The 22,040-nt window shown below is 37.8% G+C and overlaps 1 protein-coding gene and 1 pseudogene across 16 annotated transcripts in view; both read left to right on the top strand.

Moving 5' to 3' along the window:
* The window catches only part of ULK4 (unc-51 like kinase 4), a 701,729-nt gene that overhangs the window by 538,731 nt on the left and 140,958 nt on the right, over window positions 1–22,040 (top strand). For all 16 annotated transcript variants that reach the window (XR_012431020.1, XM_074031785.1, XM_074031786.1 and 13 more), the window contains one exon: window positions 18,283–18,468. Coding sequence is in view for 15 of the 16 variants with exons in the window: in XM_074031785.1 (XP_073887886.1) it covers window positions 18,283–18,468 (186 nt within the window). In the remaining variant the exon portion in view is untranslated. The remainder of the gene's footprint in view (window positions 1–18,282; window positions 18,469–22,040) is intronic.
* Window positions 14,252–15,161, top strand: LOC107128918 (rRNA-processing protein FCF1 homolog pseudogene; annotated as a pseudogene).

Here is a 22,040-nt window from a genome sequence, read left to right as displayed (position 1 = left end):
CTGTGTTGCAGCCCTTTCTTTCCCACAGGCATCCCTAGTTCCTTACTAGGCTCTGTTTCCTAAGAATTTTATTGTGGATCTCTTTTCTCCTTTTCTTTTTTCTTCCAGCACTATAGTAAACCTCTGTAGTATCACTAAGTATTACCTATGTCACTCTGGAAATTTGATCATTTTTCTGTTGTAAAGTATTCAAAGGGAAGAGCCACTAGAAGCAAATAGTTTTGTTTTGAGGGGTACAGCAGATGAAAAATCAAACACTTGAAAGAGGCCTTTTGTTACATGAGGGCGTCATTCTAGGTATGAAGAAATTGGGAGGGCGGGGACCTAGGAGAGTCCCTGCCAGGCTAAGCTCTGCTCAGCGCTTGCCACAAAGTAATGAGGACCTGTGGTGGTCACTTCTGATTTTACAGAAAAAATATAGGAAATATGAGTTTTTATGTGAAATATTCCAATTTTTAAATGTTGGAAACCGATATTAAATCTTTAAAATATGCCAGACCAAGTAAAACAAGTCTGTGGTGACAAATTTGTCCCAGGGCCTACTAGTTTACATCTTCTCTGTCAGGTCTTGAAGCTCTTGTCCTAGACCCACATCCTTTTATTTATGTGTTTATTTAACACAGTGTTCCTATTGTTACTGCAGTATCAGAATGGTCATTTTCAGAGAAATGTGTGACTTTTCAGTGTGATTTTATAAAGATCATAAAGCCACATTTTTTCCTAGAGGGGAGTTACTTTATGAAAGTCTTTGGAACAATAATGTTTGACATATAAAAATTCACATTATTTGCATTACTTGAGGGTATTTCTTTTCTCACGATTCTTTGGCTCCGGATCACTTGCCATTGGGGTGTTTTCGTCGGCACGCTTAATTTGGCACATTATTTGCTGGCTGCGGTCTGCCAGGTACACAAGACAGGCGGAGAGTCAGCTTCCAAGGGCTAAGACAAATGAATGGACGTGGTCATTTCTAGGAGTGACGAGTGGTCTGAATAGTGAAAAGGAAGAGGTGCTCCTGCATTGCAGAATGGCTTAGGTGGTGGGAGAGGCAGAGTGGGAATAAGATGAGGATCTTTATATTAGGAAGCCAGGGAAGAACTCTCTTAGGAGGTGACCTTTCAACTGAGTCATGTTTATGTGGAGGCACCCTTCTGAAAATAGACAGTGAACACCCAGGCAGAGGAGATTGCAGATGCAAATACCCTGAGTGGCACCATGCCTGGTAAGTTTAGAGGAGTGAGGGAAGGCCAGTGTTTAGGCTTAATGTGCAAGGGGCAGAGGTGGGTGCTGGTGAGTTGGGGAAAATGGATTTTAGGAGCACAATGGAGCATAGTAGAGCGTTGGTTACTTCTTGGGTGGCTGTCTCAAACCCATGTCACTCATCCAGTGGTGGCAGAATCCACCTGAATGTCTAAAGTAGGGAGAGCAGAAAAGACATGATCAGGCCAGAGCTTTTCCACAGAACTCAGCATCCTCGCATTCACTGTTAACACATTTATCCTCTGTGGTTTCTGAAACTTGGTTGCTTCAGTAGAATTGTTTAAATCTCCTGTATTGATGGTTATGACTTTTTAAATGAGTGATGCTTTCCACTTCTTTTGTTATTGACATGAAACTGTCTGTTCATGATATACGTGGAAAGAGCCTTAGGAAAGTTAATTAGGGCAGTGCAGGAGGCCCAGAAGGCAAGGTTGAGCTTACCTATCTGTGATTTTCAACTTGTTTTTACGTTTCTTTTTTAACACCCTGGTACTCTATTTTGTGATATGTAAACTTAAAACTAAATTAGTAAAAAAAAAAATGGTGGCAGGTTTTCTGCCTTCTAAATTCCCACATTTAAAAATATGGTGTACCTGGGATCGAAGGAGACCAAGTATCCTTCTGAAGAGAAAGGGGACAGTGTCAAGGCCCTGGGCAAATAGTGTTTCCTTGAGCTCTGTCATCTGGAATTACCACCATTCATCAGCTTAATGATATTTTCTGCTGCCTCTTCAACTGAGTTTGGGCAGGAGTGATACATGAAAGTGAAGCGGAACAGTATTGATGGCCTAATGGGAAATCTTTTGTTAAAGATGTCCTAACAAAATGGACGAGTCTCTTCTTCAAGTGCTTTTTGGTAGTATAAAAAAGTAGAATTAAGTGATTATTTTTTTTCTTTCTTGGCTAGTTAATATCTTCTCTGAAAATAAATATTTTCATATACTTTTTGACAAAGCACTGTACCAGGCATTATTTTTAAAATAGAATATAAAATGTGAAAGATTTTGAAATGCATTATATTGTGTAGATTGGATAACGGGAAGTAAATACAACACAACTGTGATTTTAAATTGTTGTAGAACAGGTTTTAAAATTCAAATGTAAGTTTACTATGAAGTATTTCCAAGTTGTATGTGTGTATTCTTTTATATATCATCTCTCCAAATAAAGCATTTGAGGTGGCTAATAAGAATGCTTGCAATAAAGTTAGGTTTGACAGAAAAAACTTGTGAGATTTGGTATTGAGATTGTGTTAAATCTATAAAGTAATTTGGGGAAAATATTGGGAACAATATCAAGTTATCTGACTAATGAACACGGTATAGCTTTCCATTTATTTAAATCCTTTTTACTTTCAGCAATATTTTGTATTTTTCATATATATATATCCTTCATCCTATGTCAGATTTATCCCTAAGCATTTCCAATTTTTTGATGGTATTATACTGGTATTGTTTTAATTTCAATTTCTGATTGCTACTTGGATGAAAATCACAATTGATTTCGTGTGTTTTTCTTGAATCCTGCAACTTTGTTAAACTCACTCATGGACTCTGGTACCTTGTCTGTTAATTACATCTGATTTTCTACATACAGGATCAGACTTACTCAAGTAAAGTTACTGTACTACTACTTTTCCAATCTGGATGCATCTGGTGGAGCCTCAGGTAGGGGGTGTGCTGATTGCATTGGCCAGAATTTTCCAAACAGCGGTGAGAGGAGACATGCTGTCTGTCTTTGTAATTTCAGGGGAAAGCATTCAGTCTCCTACACAACCTTTATCAGGTTGAGGAATGTCCACGAAAAGGGGAGTGGAGGAGGCTTCCAAGTTATAGCTAGATCTAAAATTTTTGTGATTGGCAATTGGTTGAAAGAGTTATTATCAATAGAAAGTTTGCCAGGCATGGTGGCTCATGCCTGTAATCACAGCACTTGGGGAGGCCGAGGCAGGTGGATCACCTGAGGTCAGAAGTTTGAGACCAGCCTGGCCAACATGGTGAAACCCTGTCTCTACTAAAAATACAAAAATTAGGTGGGCGCAGTGGCACCTGTAATCTCTGTAATCCCAGCTACTCGGGAGGCTGAGGCAGGAGAATTGCTTGAACCCGGGAGGCAGAGGTTGCAGTGAGCTGAGATAGCGCCACTGCACTCCAGCCTGGGCGACAGAGTGAGACTCTGTCTCAAAATGAAAAAAAAAAAAAAGGAATGTCTGGGTTATGATAAGAGGTTGTGGAGCCGGGCGCGGTGGCTCAAGCCTGTAATCCCAGCACTTTGGGAGGCCGAGGCGGGCGGATCACAAGGTCAGGAGATCGAGACCACAGTGAAACCCCGTCTCTACTAAAAATACAAAAAATTAGCCGGGCGCGGTGGCGGGCGCCTGTAGTCCCAGCTACTCAGGAGGCTGAGGCAGGAGAATGGTGGGAACCCGGGAGGCGGAGCTTGCGGTGAGCCGTGATCGCGCCACTGCACTCCAGCCTGGGCAACAGCGTGAGACTCCGTCTCAAAAAAAAAAAAAAAAAAAAAGAGGTTGTGGAGAACACAGTTTTATCATGCAGATAAAGCCTCTAAGTAGCAGACTTCACAGAATAGATTGTAAATGTTTCTTATCAGACCAAAGGTATGTGTTGATGTTAATGCTGGAGGGTATAATAAGGCATGTCTAGACCCCCCACTTCCCTGAACCAGTCTTTCAGGTTCAGTTATAGAGTGCCCTGGCTGAGGAGAAGACTATTCAGATGTTTGGGGGACCTTAGGATTTTGTTTTTGGTTTACAAGAAGTTCCCTTCCACCCCTAGTTCACATTGTAAATAGGTGTTGGATATTGTGAAATACTTTTTCTATTGAGATGATCTTGTGATTTGGAGTACATTGTTATGGGTTAACTTGTGTCCTCTGGAAAAGATATGTTGAAGTCCTAACCTCCACTCCTCTAGAATATCCTTATTTGTAAACAGTGTTCTTGCAGGTATAGTTAGTTAAGATGAGGTTACACTGGGGTATGGTGGGACCCCAATCCAATATGACTGGTGTCCTTTTGAGAAGACAGCCATGTAGAGACAAAGACACTTGGAAGAATGGCATTTACTTATGCTGTCTTTGTCTAGTTTTGTTTCATTTTTCCCTGTCCCTGGTGGTAGGTGACTGTCCAGTTTGGGTATCAGGATAATATTGAACTCAGAGAATGAATTAGAAAGTGTTTCTTCCTTTTCAGTTTTCTTGAAGACTTCGTGTACAATTAACATTTTTTTAAAATAACAGTTTTATTGCACAGTAATTCACATACCCTAAAATTAACCTCTCAAAAGTACCTAATTCATGCAACCATTATTTAATTCCAGAATATTTTCATCATCCCCAACAGCAATCTCGTACTCATTAAAAGTCATTCCCCATTCCCTCCCCTCTACAACTCTAGTCAATCACTAATTTACTTTCTGTTTCTATAAATTGGCCTTTTTTGGGTATTTCATATACATGGAAATATATAATTTGATTTTTTTGTTCTTTTAGCTTTATGTTTTCAGGATTCATTCATGTTTGTTGCATGGATCAGTGCTTCATTCTTTGTAATCCCTAAATAATATTCCATTATATGAGTGTATTGCATTTGTGTATCCATTCATCAGTTGATGGACATTTCAGTTGTTTTCACTTTTTGGCTATTATGAATAACATTGCTATGAACATTTGCGTACAAATTGCTATGTAAACATAGACTTTCTTTTGTTCAGTATATACCTGGGATCTGGGTCATATGGTAAATCTATGTCTAACCTTTAAAGGAACTGCCAGACTGTTTTCCAGAGTGCCTGCACCATTAACATTTCCACTAGCAGTATATGAGGGTTTCAGTTCTCCACATACTGACCAACTGCTTGATACTGTCTGTGTTTTTGATTGTAGTCCTTCTATGGAGTATGAAGTGATATCTCATGGTGGTTTTAATTTGCATTTTCTTTTCTTTTCTTTTCTTTTTTTTTTGAGACCGGGTCTCGCTCTGTCACCCAGGCTGGAGTATAGTGGCGTGATCTCTGCTCACTGCAACCTCCACCTCCCGGGTTCAAACAATTCTTCTGACTCAGCCTCCCAAGTAGCTGGGACTACAGGTGCATGCCACCATGCCCGGCTAATTTTTGTATTTTTAGTAGAGATAAGGTTTCACCATGTTGACCAGGCTGGTCTCAAACTCCTGACCTCAGGTGATCTGCCCGCCTCGGCCTCCCAGAGTGCTGGGATTACAAGTGCGAGCCACTGTGGCTGGCCGTTAATTTGCATTTTCTTGATGGCTAATGATATTGAGCATCTTTTCCTGTTCTTCTTGTCTATTTTCATACCTTCTTTGGAGAAATATCTGTTAAAATCTTTTGCTCTTTAAAAAATCAGATCATTTTTTAAATTAGTGAGTTGTAAGAAATATTATATATCATGTCTATACAAGTCCCTTATTAGGTATCAGATTTATAAAATATTTCTCTTGTGGGCTGTCTTTTTACTTTCTTGGTTATATCCTTTATAGCCAATCAGTTTTAGATTTTGATGAAGTCTAGTTTATCTCTTTTTTCCTTTTGTTGCTTGTGCTATTAGCATCATACATAAGAAACTGTTGTCTAACCTAAGTTCACAAGACTTGCTCCTGTGTTATCTATATGTTTTATACATTTATTTATTTATTTATTTATTTATTTATTTATTTATTTATGAGATGGAGTCTTACTCTGTTACCCAGTCTGGAGTGCAGTGGCGTGATCTCCATTCACTGCAGCCTCCACCTCCTGGACTCAATCCATCCTCTCACCTCAGCCTCCTGAGAAGTTGGGACTATAAGTGTGTGCCACCATGTCTGGCTAATTTTTGTATTTTTTGTAGAGATGGGGTTTCGCTGCATTCCCCAGGCTGTTGTCAAACTCCTGGGCTCAAGCAATCCACCTGCCTTTGCCTCCCAAAGTGCTGGGACTAGAGCACCCAGCCACATTTAGCTCTTAATTAAGTTTTGATCCATCTTAAGTTAATTTTTATATATGGTGTGGTGTGGGGTCCAGTTTCATTTTTTTATATGTCCAGTTGTCTCAGCACCATTTGTAGAGAATACTATTTTCTCCCTATTGAATTGTCTTGGCACCATTGTTAAAACTAATTGACGTATATGTAAAGGTTTGTCTGGGTTCCTAATTCTATTTCATTGGTCTCTAGATCTATCTTATGCCAGTACCACATTTGTTGGATTACTGTTGCTTTGTAGTAAATTTTAAAATTAGGAAGTAGGAATCCTCCAACCATGCTCTTCCTTTGTAATGTTGTTTTGGCTATTCTTGGTTCCTGTCATTTCCGTATGAATTTTACTATCAACTTAACAATTTCTGCCAAACAAGGAAACTATAATTTTGATAGAGAATGCTTTGAATCTATAGATCAATTTTGAGTGTTGCCATCTTAATAGTGTTCAGTCTTCTGATCCATGAACATGGAAAATTTTCTCATTTATGTAGACTGTCTTTAATTTTTTTTTTTTTTTTTTTTTTAGATGGAGTCTTACTCTGTCACCCAGGCTGGAGTGCAGTGGCACGATCTTGGCTCACTGCAAGCTCCGCCTCCTGGGTTTACGCCATTCTCCTGCCACAGCCTCCCGAGTAGCTAGGACTACAGGCGCCTGCCACCACGCCCAGCTAATTTTTTGTATTTTTAGTAGAGACGGGGTTTCACCGTGTTAGCCAGGATGGTCTCGATCTCCTGATCTCGTGATCTGCCCTCCTTGGCCTCCCAAAGTGCTGAGATTACAGGAGTGAGCCACTGCACCTAGCCTAATTTTTTAAAATGTTTTTACAATGTTTTGTACTTTTCAGTATATATTATATTTTTTGCTGCCTTTATTCGTAAATATGCCATTTGTTTTAACGCTATTATAAATGAAATTATTTTCTTAATTTCAACTTTAGGTTATTAATTGTTAGTGTATGGAAATACAATTGATTTTTATATATCGATCTCATACCCTGCAACCTTGATGAACTTGTTTATTTGTCCTAAAAGTTCTTTAAAGGGTTCCTTAGGATTTTCTATGTATAAGATTATATCTTTTGCAAGTAGAGTTTTACTTCTTTTTCAGTGTTTTTATTTTTCTAGCTAGAGCCTCCATTATAATGATGAATATGGGAAGAGTGGACATCTCTCTTTGTTCATGATCTTAGGGGAAGGGAGTTTACTCTTTTGCCAGTAAGTACGTTAGCAATAAGTTTTTCGTAGATGTCCTTTATCAGTTAAGACAGTTACCTTCTGTTCCTAATTTGTTGAATGTTTTTAATAGTTAATTCTGTGAAATGCTTCTTGTGTGACTCTTGAGAGGGTCATGTAGTTTTTGTTCTTTATTCTATTGCTATTGCATAGAACGTTGATAGATTTTCACATGTTAAACTAATTTTGAATTCCTAGGATAAATCCCACTTGGTAATGGTCTATAATACTTTTCACATATTGCTGATTTGGTTTGCTACTATTTTGTTGAGGGTTTTGGCATGTATATTCTTAAGGGATATTGGCCTATAGTGGGTTTTTGTTGTTATTGTTGTTGTTTTTTGTAATATCTTTGTCTGGTTTGGGTATCAAGGTAGTATTGACCTCAGAGAATGAGTTCAGAAGTGTTCCCCTTTTCTTAGTTTTGTGGAAGATGGTAGAATTTGTATTACTTTTTCCTTAAATGTTTGGTAGAATTCACCAGTAAAGTCATCTGGCTCTTGAGTATGTTTGTTGTTGTTGTTGTTTTTGTTCTTTTGTAGGATGGTTTTTAGCCATAAATTTATTTTCTCTAATGGAAAATGTGCTATCCAGGTTATCTGTTTCTTCCTGAATGAGCCTCGGCCTGATTTGTTGTCTCTGTTACTTTGTCCTATCAACTCTAGCTGCTTTGGTCTTGCAGGACTTTTTGCTCTGTCTCCTCAACTTAAGGAATCCACTTGGATCCACCTCTGTTGTCCTTCCTTTACAGAGGCCTGGAAACTCTCTCAAGTCTCTAATCTGGGACCACAGGAGACCTCTCACCCTATTTGTGTCCCATCTCTTAGGGACCACTGTTCTTCATTATCTTATGTCTACTGTCTTAAGAACCATTGCTTCATGCATTTGTATGCTAGTTTGTTGTTTCAGGCAGTTGGGTGTACCCTTCCCTGTTGTGCCAGGGAAAATAGAAAGATGTTATATCTGCACAATATTTGTTTTTTTTAGCAAAACAAAACAAAAAAAAAGACATTTTCAGATCTACAAGGATCCAGGAAATAAACTGCCATTTAAAATATTATGATAAACATCCTCCAGTTATTTGAACTAAGAAATAAAGACGTATTAGAATAAATTGAAATAAAAGCTGGTTTCAATCTCACCAAGTATCTAAATTCTTGAAAATAGGGAAGGATTAAATGTATCTTACAGGGCTGGGAGAACAGAAAAAGTTTTGTTAATGGAAACGAAATGTTGTGCAATTACTAGATGATAGAAAGCAGATGGAACTGAATTGAAATGGTGGCGAAACCTATCACCCAGAACGTATACAGGATAAAACTAAGCAGAAAGTAGGAACAGCTGCAGAAGATCTATAACCTCAGAGTGAGGTAGAACATTGGTAGAGGCCCTAGGCATCTACCAGCCTAATTGAAGGTTAACATTCAAAACAGGCCAATCAGACCCCTCCCCTAATACACGTTGCTCTGCTTTGTGGGACTGCGCTGTAGAGAGGGTGAACTGTCTATCTGAGGTGATTTCTAACATGGGGGTTGGCCTAGGGGAGAAGCATTGGGGAGTTTGAGGGAAACACAGAATGCAAATGAGGTGGGCAAAAGGGGAAATTCCTTAAAGAAACAGGCATAGACAAATAGGAAGTTCAAGCCAGCTGCCTGTAATAATCTACCCAATCTTCCAGTCATAAAACAGAAAACCAAAGACCACAAGACATTTGGGAAAGCCTAACAGCAAGATGCAGAAAGACCAAGGAAATAAAGAAAACAGCTGAACACAGAAGAAGCAAAGATGATAGGAAGTGTAATGGGTTGAATTGTGCCCTCCACACACACACACACACACACACACACACACACACACACACACACACACACAAAAGATAATTTTGAAGTTGTAGCTCCCAGTACCTCAGAATGTGACCTTATTTGGAACTGGTGTCATTCCAGATGTAACTAGTTGAGATAAAGGCAGAGTTGAGAAGGGTAGGCCCCAAATCCAGTGTTGAGAAGGGTAGGCCCCCAATCCAGTCTTATAAGACTGGTGTTCTTATAAGAATATGGCCAGGTAAAGACACAGGCACACAAGAACACCATGAAATGATGAGGGAAGATTTTGAAATTATGTAACTGCAAGCTAGGGAATACCAAAAATTGCCAGTAAATTACTAGAAGCTAGGAAGAAGCAAAGAAGGATTCACCTATGGGTTTCTGAGGAAGATTGATTTCAGACTTCTATCATCCAGGACTACTTGACAGTAAATTTCTATTGTGTATGACACCCAGTTAGTGGTACTTTGCTATGGCAGCCCTGGGAAACGAATAATAAATCAGGGAGTAAAATAAATTTAATCATCATGACTGGAAAAATAGAATGTTCAAGTAACCCACAGGAAGGTAGAAAAAAGAGAATGAGCAGAATGAGAAACAGGAAACAGAAGACAAATAATAAAATTGCATGTTAGACTTAAGCCCTAGTCCCCCAGTATTTACCTTAAATGTAAATGGTCTAAATGCACCAATTATAGGACAGAGATAACTGCCCAAGCAATTTTCAGATTCAATGCTATTCCTATCAAGCTACCGACATTTTTCACAGAACTAGAAAAAGCCATTCTAAAGTTTGTATGGAACCAAAAAGAGCTCAAATAGTTAAAGCAATTCTAAGCAAAAAGAACAAAGCTGGAAGTATCACATTAACCAACTTCAAACTATACTATAGTGTTGCAGTAACCAAAACAGCATGGTACTGTTAGAGAAACAGACACATAGACCAATGAAACAGAATACAGAACCCAGAAATAAAGCTGCACACCTACAGCCACCTGATCTTCAACAAAGTCAACAAAAATAAGCAACAGGAAAAGGATTCCCTATTTAATAAACGGTGCTGGAATAGCTGGCTAGCCATAGGCAAAAGAATGAAACTTGACCCCTATCTTTCACCATATACAAAAATTAACTGAAAATGGATGAAAGATTTAAATGTAGGACCTCAAACTGTAAGAATCCTAGAAGAAAACCTAGGAAACACCCCTCTGGACATAGGCCCTGGAAAATAATTTGGGACTACATCCTCAAAAGCAATTGCAACACACAAAAAAATTGACAAACAGGACCTAATTAAACTAAAGAGCTTCTGTACAGCAAAAGAAACAGACAACCTAGAGAATGGGAGAAAATATTTGCGTGCTATGTATCTGATGAAGGTCTAATATCCAGAATCTATAAAGAACTTAAACAATTGAAAAAGCAAAAAACAAAACATAACAAAAAAACTCATTAAAAAATGGACAGAAGACTTGAACAGACATTCCTTAAAACAAGACATACAAGCGGCCAGCAAGCATATGAAAAAGTGCTCCACATAATGAGTCATCAGAGAAATGCAAATCAACACCACAATGAGATACCATCTCACACCATTCAGAATAGCTGTTATTAAAAAGTTAAAAAAACAGACGCTGGTGAGACTGTGGAGAGAAGAGGATGCTTATACACTGTTGGTGGTAATGTAAATTAGTTCAGCCATTATGGAAAGCCATTTGGAGAATTCTCAACTTAAAGCAGAATTACCATTTGACTCAGCAATCCCATTACTGGATACATATCCAAAAGAAAACAAATTGTTCTACCAAAAAGACACATGCACTTGTACGTTCATTGCAGCACTATTCACAATAGCAAAGACATGGAATCAACATAGGTGCCCATCACCAGTGGATTGGATAAAGAAAATGTGATACATATACAGCATAAAATACTATACATCCATAAAAAAGAATGAAATTATGTCCTTTGCAGCAACATGGATGGAGTTGGAGGCCATTATCCTAAGTCAATTAACACAGAGACAAAAACCAAATGCCTCATGTTCTCACTTACAAGTTGGAGCTAACCACTGGGTATTCATGGATATAAAGATGGCAAAAATAGACACTGGGGACTGCTAGATGGGGGAGAAAGAGAGGGTGGCAAAGGTTGGAAAACTATTGAATACTATACTCAGTACCTGGGTGACGGAATCAATTATACCCCAAACCTTGGCATCATGCAGTATACCCAGGTAACAAACCTGCACATCTACCCCCGAATCTAAAATAAAAGTTGAAATCATTTTTTAAAAATATAGATGATTAGAGTTCTTAGTCCATTTTGTGCTGCTATAACATAATACCAGAGGCTAAGCAATTTATAATGAACAGAAATGTATTGAGTCACAGTTCTGAAGGCTTGGAAGTCTGAATCAGGTGGCTGGCATCTGTCAAGGGCCTTCTTGCTGTGTCATAATATGCCAGAAGGCATCACATGAAGGAAGTGCAAAGAGGGCAAGAGAGAGAGCATGAGCACATGCACATACGCAGCAGGGAGCCCAAACTTGTCCTTTTATAAGGAACCTAATCCTGTGATAATGATTCTACTCCCTTTGTGGCAGAATTAATCCATTTATGAGGGTGGAACCCTCATGGCTTACTCACCTCTTAAAGGTTCCACCTCCCAACACTGTTGCACTGGGGATTAAATTTCCTACATATGCTTTTTGGGGAACACATTCAAACCATAGCAGAGTAACAAAACATGATCCAACAGCATGCTGTCTACAAGAAACCTCAAATATAATGATATAGGCAGGTGAAAGTAAAAGGAAGAAAAATGTATATCATGAAAGTATTTTTAAAAGCAGGAGTGGTTATATTAAAATCAGATAAAGTCAACTTCAGGGAAAATTACCAGAGGCAGAAAGGGACATTACCTCATGATTAAAAGATCTAGCCACTGAAATGACATAACTAATTTAAATGTATTCATTCCAAACCACAAGACCTCAAAATACATGAAATACAAAAAAAAAAAAAAATGATAGGGCTAAAAAGATAAATAGACAAATTAACAATGATAGTTGGGGCTTTCCCACTTATGAATTAATAGAACAACTAGACAAATCAAGAATATAGAAAAATTGAACAATACACTCAACCAACAGAATATAACTGATATATAGAGAGCACTTCACACAACAACAGAATGCACATTTTTTTCCAGTGCCCATGGAACACTCACCACTAATAGACTGTATCCTAGGTCATAAAAGAAATTTCAAGAAATATTAAAGGAATTGAAATAGTACAGAGCATTGTTCTCTGATAACAATGGAATCAAACTAGAAATCAATAAGAGAAGGACAATAGGAAAATTTCCAACGTTTAAAAAGTAAACACACTAATAACTCATGGGTCCAAGAGGAAGTCACACAAGAAGCTTTTTAAATGCATAGAACTGAATGAAAATGAAAACATCCAAATATGTAGACTACAGCTAAAAGCAGTTCTGAGAGAAAAAACCAAAAGCTTATAGACAAAAGGTGAAAAAGGGAAAGATTTTAAATCAATAATCTAAGTTCTCACCTCCATAAACTGGAAGAATAGCAAAGCTAACTCAAAACAAGCTAAAGGGAAGGAATTATAAAGATCAAACCAGAAATCAATGAGATTGAAAACAGGAAAACAATACAGAGAAATCAATGAAACAAAAAGCTGACCCTGAAAAAAAATCAGTAAAATTGAAAAACCTCTATCCAACTGACAAAGAAGAGAGAGGACAGAAATTATCAATATAAGGGATGAAACAAGAGATATCAGTGTATATCAGCCATTTAAAGAATAATAAGGGAAAGCTGTGAACAATTTTATGTTCATAAATTCTGTAACTTGGAAGAAATGAGCCAATTCTTCCAAAACTACTGGAACTCAACCAACACGAACACTTGAATAGTCCTATAATCATTAAAGAAATTGAATTTATAATTTAATACTCCTAAAAAAGCAATCTCTGGGCCCAGATGATTTCGCTGGAAAATTTTACCAAATAGTTAAAGAAGAATTAAGTATCAATTTTATATAATTTCTTTCTCTTTTTTGAGACTGAGTTTTCACTCTTGTTGCCCAGGCTGGAGTGCAGTGGCATGATCTCGGCTCACCACAACCTCTGCCTCCCAAGTTCATTTGATTCTCCCGCCTCAGCCTCCCGAGTAGCTGGGATTACAGGCATGTGCCACCACGCCCAGCTAATTTTGTATTTTCAGTAGAGATGGGGTTTCTCCATGTTGGTCAGGCTGGTCTCCAACTCGTGACCTCAGATGATCTGCCCGCCTTGGCCTCCCAAAGTGCTGGGATTACAGACATAAATAGAAGAGGGGACATTTCCCAACTCATTTTATAGGGGTGATATTACCCTGATACTAAACTAAGACAAAGAAAGTCCTCTCCAAAAAAGACTTACAATCAGTATCTCTTGTAAACTTAGATATAAAACTCCTCAGCAAAATATTAACAAATCAAATACATCAATGTATAAAGAGAATGAGCAGAGCAGGAGTTATTCCAGATGTGCAAGGCTTGTTCAACATTGAAACATCAATTAATGTATTTTACCATATAAACAGGTTAAATATTAAATATTACATGATCATATGGATTGATACAGAAAAAGTAATTGACAAAACCACCAGCATTTATTCATGGTAAAAAGTTATCAAACTAGGATTAGAGGGGGAATCTTCTCAACCTGGTAAAGGGCATCTATGAAAAATTTACAGCTAGCATGATACTTAATAGTGAATTACTAAATCCTTTCTCCCTAAGATTGGGTACAAGGCAAGAGTGTCTACTCACACTAATCTCATTTAACGTCTTTGTGGAGGTTCTAGCCAGTGTAGTAGGGTACGGAAAGAAAGAAAAGGAATACCCATTGGAAAGGAAGAAATAAACCTATCTGTATTTACAGGTGACACAATTATCTATGTAGAAAATGCCGAAGAATCTTCAAAAAGACTCCTAGAATTAATAAGTGAGTTCAACAAGGTTTCAGGATACAAGATCAATAAACAAAATTCATCAAAATGTATACATTAAATATGTGCAAGTTTTTGTATATCAATTATACCTCAGTAAAAAATCAATTGCATTTCTGTATACTAACAATTAATAGATTCCAGAAGAAACACGAATATGACGTGACCATGGAGAAGCAAAAGAAAACAAGGAAGTATGCAATCATGAAGTGAATGCTTAGTCTCAGATCAAAGGCTTAAAGAAAAGATTGATTAAAACCTAAAAAGTGTGCTAAAGGAGAAGTTTCTCAACACCATTCCGCTTATTTTTCCAATATATCACACAGCTGGGCCCACGTTACCACATCCTTGTCAATACCAACTTTTCCATTAAAGCCAAACTGGACTTAGTGCAGTCAGTGATGGACAGTCTGTATGCCAATTGTATCCCTTGTATAACTGATAGTATAATGGCTGAAATTGAGAAATTGGGGCGGAAGTATTGAGGATCATCAAGGATCCAAGATTTGAAAAGTTACCATGCACACACAGAGGAACCTATGCAGAAGACTGCCTAAAACAGAGAATAACCCAGCATTAAGTGTCACATTGTGGCCATGGTTGACCAGAGACCCTAAAAGAAGAATCCATAAGATTCCTAGAGTTCCTGCCATGTACATTTCTAACCATCATAGATACAACATGGAACTGATGTCAGATGATTATGGAGCCCCTTGGTTCTAATTCTTATAAGACAAAGTTCCTCTGCCTTTCTTAGACCAACTTTCTCTTGTTGCCAGTTCATTAAACATGCAATACCATAGGACAACAATAGCCTTTTCAAGAATGGTGCTGGAGCAATTGGATACCCAGTGGCAAAACTAAACAACAATAAAATCCTTTACCTAAACCTCATGTTTTATATAAAAATTAACCCAAAATTAAGTGAATTAAATGTAAAATATAAAACTATAAAACCTTTAGAAAAAAATATAGCAGAAAGTCTTCATGACATGTGTTTTGGCAGAGTTTTTTGTACTTGCCACCACAAGCACAATTGCTAAGAACTAAAACCAGTAACTGGACTTCATCAAAATTAACTTTTTTTCTCTTCAAAAGACTCAGTAAAATGGATGAAAAGGCAAGCTACAGACTGGGAGAAAATATTTGCAAAACCATATATCTAAGAAAGGCGTATCTAGAATATTTAAAGAACTTTCAAATATCAAGAATAAAGAATCCAACATCTAGTTAACAAAGGGCAAAAGTCATGAATAGGTGATAAGATGTTCACTATCAGTTGCCATTAGGGAAATGTGAATTTAAACTACAACAAGATACCACCACCTGTCTATCAGAGTGGCAAAAAACAAAACAAAACAAAAAAACGCTAAGTGCTAGTAGAGATGCTGAGAAACTGGATCTTTTGTACATTGATGCTAGGAATGTAAAATGGTAAAACGCTACAGCTGCCTTAGAAAACAGTTTGACAGTTTCTTAAAGAACTAAATATGAATCTCCCATACAACCCAGCCATTGTACTCTTGGGCATTTATCCCAGAGGAATGAAAGCTGATGTTCACACAAAAACTTGTGCAAATGTTCACAGTAGTTTTATTTGGAATAGCTCCAAATTGGGAACAACTCACATTTTCTTTATGGGTGAGTTAGTTAAACTATGGTACATCTATGTCATGGAATAGTACTCAAAAAGAAATGAACTATTGTTACACAAAAACTTGGATGGATTTTAAAGAAATTATGCTGAGTGAAGAAAACCATGTATACAGTGTGATTCCATTTATGTAACATACTTGAAATGACAAAATGGCAAACCAGTTTGTGGTCACCAGTGGTTCAGGATGGAGGAGAGTGAGAGTGGGCTCTTACTATAATGGAATCCTTGTGATGGAACTCTTCTTTATCTTGGTGGTGGTAGTGGTGGTTGTCACCAAATCTACACGTGTGGTTAAGTTGCACAGAGCTAAATACAGTGTGTACAAACACACATATGCACACACATGTAAAATTAGTAAAATCAGAATAAGGTTGATGGCTAATGTCCAAGCTGTGATACTGTGCCATAGTTATTATACAAGAAGTTTCCATTGGGGAAACTGGGTGAAGTATATATGGAATCTCTCTGTATTGGTTCTTACAACTGCATGTGAACCTACAAATATCTCAAAATAAAAGTTTAATTCACATGCAAAAGAATAAAATTGGACCTCTACTTACACCATATATAAAAATTAACTCAAAAGGCATCAAAGACCTCAATGTAAAAAGCTAAAGCTATAAAGCTCTTAGAAGAAAACTTGGGCATGATTGGGTGTGGTGGCTCTTGCCTGTACTCTCAGCACTTTGGGGAAGACAAGGCAGGAGGATTGCTTGAGCCCAGGAGTTCAAGACTAGCCTTGGCAACATGGTGAGACCTGTCTCTACACAAAATTTAAAAATTAGCCAGGTATGACAGTGTACCACTGTGGTCCCAGCTACTCAGGAGGCTGAGGTGGGAGGATTGCTTGAAGCCACGAGGTTGAGGCTGCAGTAAGCTATGTTTGTACTACTGCACTCCAGCCTGGGTGACAGAGAGAGATGCTGTCTCCCAAAAAAACAAAAATAAAAGAAAACATTCTTAGATATATGTCACTGAAATCATACATATACCCAAGTATTAAAAAAACTGTTGTTAGAGTTTTCAAAATTAAAAATATTTTTTACTTCAACGGACAATATCAAGAAAGTGAAAAGACAACTTGCAGAAAGGAAAACAAACTTTTAAATTATATATTTGTTAAGGAACTTGTATTTAAAATATATAAAGAACTCTTAGAACTCAACTGTATAAAGACAAATGACCTATTTTTAAAACGGGCAAAGGGTCTGCACAGACATTTCTCTGAAGATACACAAATGGCCAATCAGCACATGAAAAGGTACCCCTCATCATTAGCCGTCAGGGAAGTACGTCGGAAAACCACAATGAGTTACCCCTCCAGACCTACTAGGATAACTCTAACTAAAAAGACAGAAAATAACAAGTGTTAGTGAAAATGGAATTTTCATACATTGCTGGTACAAGTGGCAGCTTTGGAAAACAGTCTGGCAGTTCTTCAAAAGGTTAAATATAGAGTTACTATGAAGCGGGTCAATGGGTACAGTTACAATTAAATAGGAGTTCGGGTCTAGCGTTTCACTGCACTATAGTTAATAATAATGTAATGTATATTTCAAAATAGCTGGAAGAGAGGATTTTGAATGTTCTCACCACAAATAAAGGATATATGTATGAGGTAAAGGATATGTTAATTACCATAATTTATTATACATTGTATATGTGTATTGAAACCTCACACTGTACCCCATAAAAATGTATAATTATGTGCCAATAAAAATAAAATAATAAAAAAACTTTTTTAAAAAGAAGAATATATGACCTTCTGATTTTGTGCTGTTAGTTTTGTTTGAGCAACTATATACACTTTGAAAAAGATGTATTTTAAAAAGTATTTAGGCTGGGCTCAGTGGCTCATGCCTGAAATCCCAGCACTCTGGGAGTCTAAGGAAGGAGAATTCCTTGAACCCAGGAGTTCAAAACTAGCCTGGGCAACATAGGGAGGCTATATCTCTACCCAAAAAAAAAAAAAAAAAAAAAAATGAGCTGGGCAAGATGGTGGTGTGTGCTTTTGTTCCCAGCTACTCAGGAGACTGAGGCAGGAGGATCACTTGAGCCCAGGAGGTTGAGGCTAGAGTGAGGTGTGATCATACCATACCACTGCACTCTAGCCTGGGCAACAGAGTGAGACCCTGTCTCAAAAAAAAAAAAAAAAAAAGAAAGAAAAGAAAAGTAAAAAGTATTCAGCAGACTACTCAGGCTGACACCACCATCAAGCCAAATTTTACTGTGTTTTTTTGAGTACTAATACCATCTTCAACAAAATTTAAATGGTCTTATCTGTTAATTTTCAGCTTCCTAATGAAGATCCTGAGATTTTCGACATTTCTTCCAAGTGCCTGTCTATACTGGTTCAGCTGTACGGAGGGGAAAACCCAGACAGCCTCTCTCCTGAAAATGTGGAAATTTTTGCTCATTTGCTGACATCCAAGGAGGACCCAAAGGAACAGAAGCTTCTGTTAAGGATTCTCAGAAGAATGGTGAGTTTACATAGACACTGGGGACACTGGGTGGCTTTGCTGGCAGCCACAAGGGCAGTGAATAGCCATTTCTTGTTCCTAATTTCAGATTTCCAGAAAATTTGCAAGAGTGGTAAAGAACTCCGGTCACCTTTCTTCTTAATCACCTGTTGTTGACATTTGTCATATACTGTTCATCTGCATATATACATATTTTTTCTGAACCATTTGGGAGTAAGTTAGAGACATTGTGCCTCGCACCTCTTAACATCTAAGTATGTATTTCCTAAAATAAAATTGATATTCTGTTACTTAAGTAATCAAAATCAGGAAATTTAACACTGATAAAATTCCTTTACCAGTCTTCTGTCCATATTCTAGTTGGGTCAGCTGTCTCAGTAACTTTCATAGCTTTTTTCTGGTATAGGATACAGTCCAGGATTATGTATTTTGGTAGACATGTGTCTTTAATCTGGAATAGTCTTTCAGTCTTTGTCTTTCATGATATTTTTGAAGATTATAGGCCAGGTTTTGTTGGTTTTTTTTCCTCCCTCAGAGGCCTTGGGGGTCAGCGTGGCCTCCTCCCCCTGGAATGAAGCGCTGGAAGGGGCTTGAGTGAGCATGCAGTCCTATTCTCCTTTCATGTATTTATTTTTATTTTTTATTTTTTGAGACAGAGCCTAGCTCTGTTGCCCAGGCTGGAGTGCAGTGGCATGATCTTGGCTCACTGCAACTGACTAGAGCCCAGGCATTCTACATCTCTGTTGAGGCTGTGCGTCTGAGGGGTCTTCAGTTACCAGCCTCTCCTTAGAAGTGTCTCTGCTTTTCTTCCCACCTGGCCACCAACTGCCCTCTCCTGGGCCCACCTTGTGCATGGCAGCAGCGTCTTCACCAGCTTTTGTTGTCTGGCCTGGTCGGAGGGTACATTTGGCCACCTGTGTAGACCAGGTATTTTGTAGCATCTCCCTGAGTTTGGGTCTGTTTGATGTGTCTTCACGATTCGATTTGTGAGTACTCTAGAAGTAAATTGGTCCTTCTCAATCTATCACATCCAGAGGCTCTTGGTGGCTGTTTGCCCCTTACTGGTGGTGGTAATTTTGATCACTTGTTTTAATCAATGTGTAGTTAGTTATTATTATTTTGTAATAGTTGCAAAATGGATGTTTTCTCATCCCCAGCATTTATAATTCCCAGCATTCCACTGTAAGGAAAAACTTTCCCTTCTGCTTCACTTATTTTATTTAAAAATGCATATATAGCTGAGGTCTATTTGAAAGTACTTTTGAAAACCTATTCTCTTTCTACAGTAAATCTTTCTCTGCTGATTTTGAAGGCCACTATTTACAGTAGCTAGTGTTGAAGTTAATAAAGGATGGGGGTTCTGTTCACTTGTCATCTTCTGGTTTGTCAGTCCGTGTTCACTTCTAGATCCTAGTACCTTGAGGTGTCCTTTGGCAGGTGGAAGCTGTGGATGTTCCAGAGAGTTGTACTTAAAATGACTTGCACCAATTTGATAAGTAGACAGTTGCGAGTGACCCAGCTGAACCTGCGTGACAGGTGATGGGTGACTGAATTAGAAGGGAGATAAGGAGATTGACTCCCTCACTGCTGTATTGTGCTGCTGTGTGGATGTGACTCCCCTCAACCCCAAAACAAGACTTACTAATCTCAGCAGAGTCATTACCTGAGTTGCAGGATTATGATGGTCTAGTCCAGTTCCCCAAGTGTGGGATGAATACTTCTGAGGAGAGTAGGTTTTGGAGACGGTGCACCAGCCTAGCACTAGATGATGTGGAATCACGTAGTGAGGCAGTTATTTCATTTCCATTTTCTATTGGTCTTTCTGGTTATTCAAGGCAAAAGCCTCAGTTTGTTGTTGTGTCTTTAACACCTCTCTAATCCTTCAGAATTTCCCTTTTAACAGAGCAGGCCTCTCAAGCTCTCATCTTTTACAGTGGAGATGTTTCTTTAAAAAATTATTTAAAGAAAAAAGGTGAGTCAATCTGAAGACAAGTACTAGAGAATATAATAATACAAGTGATCTGTAGATATGGCAAAAGTGTGAATTTGGTAGAAAATGTCAAAAACTTGGAAAATATTGGTCTGATATCTGATATGGTTAAATTTTGTAGGGATCTATAGTCTCTTTGAAATTCAGGACCAGATTTTTTTTTTTTTGAAACTTAGAATTTTCACATCTTTTTGGCATGGTACTTATACTGTATATTATATGATGCCCATAGGAGGCACTCAGGCAATGCCACCATAAGCACAGTAATATTTCTGTGGCAAAATGTATGAATATTTACACCAGGCAGAGGTAAATTAAGACCAAACATGGGCTCTTGTGAGTTCAGGTCAGGTTTTGCTACCATATGTGTTTTTGAACAATATGAAATATGTGTTTTGAACTTATGAAAAAAGATTCGGATTTTCAGAGCTCTCTAGATTTTAGAATTGCAGATATTATGGAAGTAAGTTATGTTATTTACTAAAACACTGATCAAATTAATCATACAGATTAATTAATAAGACTCCAACTTGTTCGAAATAAACAGATTCTACCGTCTTTTAGTTTGCTTTACTATTTAAAATGGCTTCTTTATAATATCTGACCTTCCTCATAGGGCCAGGCAGATTTTGCTTTGTGGAAGAAAAGTTGAATCCAAGTGATTTTTACCTTTGTATGCAAAAACAGAAGTTGATCCTGGTGCTGCTCATCTATTTTCTTTTTATTGTGGTAAAATGTATATAGCATAACATTTATCACTTGAATTATTTTTAAGTATGTGGTTCAGTGGCATTAAGCATATTCATATTGTTGTGCAACCATCACTATTATCCATCTCCACAACTTTTTCATCTTCCCAAACCGAAACTCTGTGCCTATTAAACAATAACTTCCCACTCCTCCTTCTCCCAGTGCCTGGTAACCACCATTCTACTTTGTTTCTATGAATTTGACTACTCTAGGTACCTCGTACAAGTGGAATTATACAATATTTGTCCTTTTATGTCTGGCTTGTTTCACTTATTATAGTGGCTTCAAGGTTTATTCATGATGTAGCACATGCTAGAATTTCCTCCCTTTTTAGGGCTAATAATCCATTGTTATGTGTATACCACATTTTAAAAATGTATGATCCATTGATGGACATTTGTGTTGTTCCACCTTTTCTGTCCCATTTATTGATTTTTTAAAACTTATCTCTGTTATTATCAGAATTGGCTCATGGATTTTTCCCTGGGTTACAATCCACGGCTGCCCCAGATTTGGCTAATGGAAATGGCTTTCGGATGTCTGCTATGTCTTTTGACATTCTCCATCTTCTTCTTCTTCTTCTTTTTTTTTTTTTTTTTTTTCTGGAGTGCTTTCAATCATAATGTGATATTCCAGGCTCATATTGTATTACTACTCCAGCCTTGGAATCAGGCATTTCTCCAAAGAACTATGGAGCCTTTCTGTGTGGTATTTAGGAAGTAAGATGCAAAAACGTTCTGGATTGGGATTAAAACAACTGTTTGTTTGCTTAGCAACAATAACAGAAATAGCCTGGACAGTCCCAAGATACTGTTTTCTACCCTCTTCTGGA

The sequence above is a fragment of the Macaca fascicularis genome, chromosome 2 (genome assembly GCF_037993035.2).
Source record: "Macaca fascicularis isolate 582-1 chromosome 2, T2T-MFA8v1.1".
Lineage (NCBI taxonomy): Eukaryota > Metazoa > Chordata > Mammalia > Primates > Cercopithecidae > Macaca > Macaca fascicularis.
This window is presented reverse-complemented; position numbering and strand designations above follow the sequence as displayed.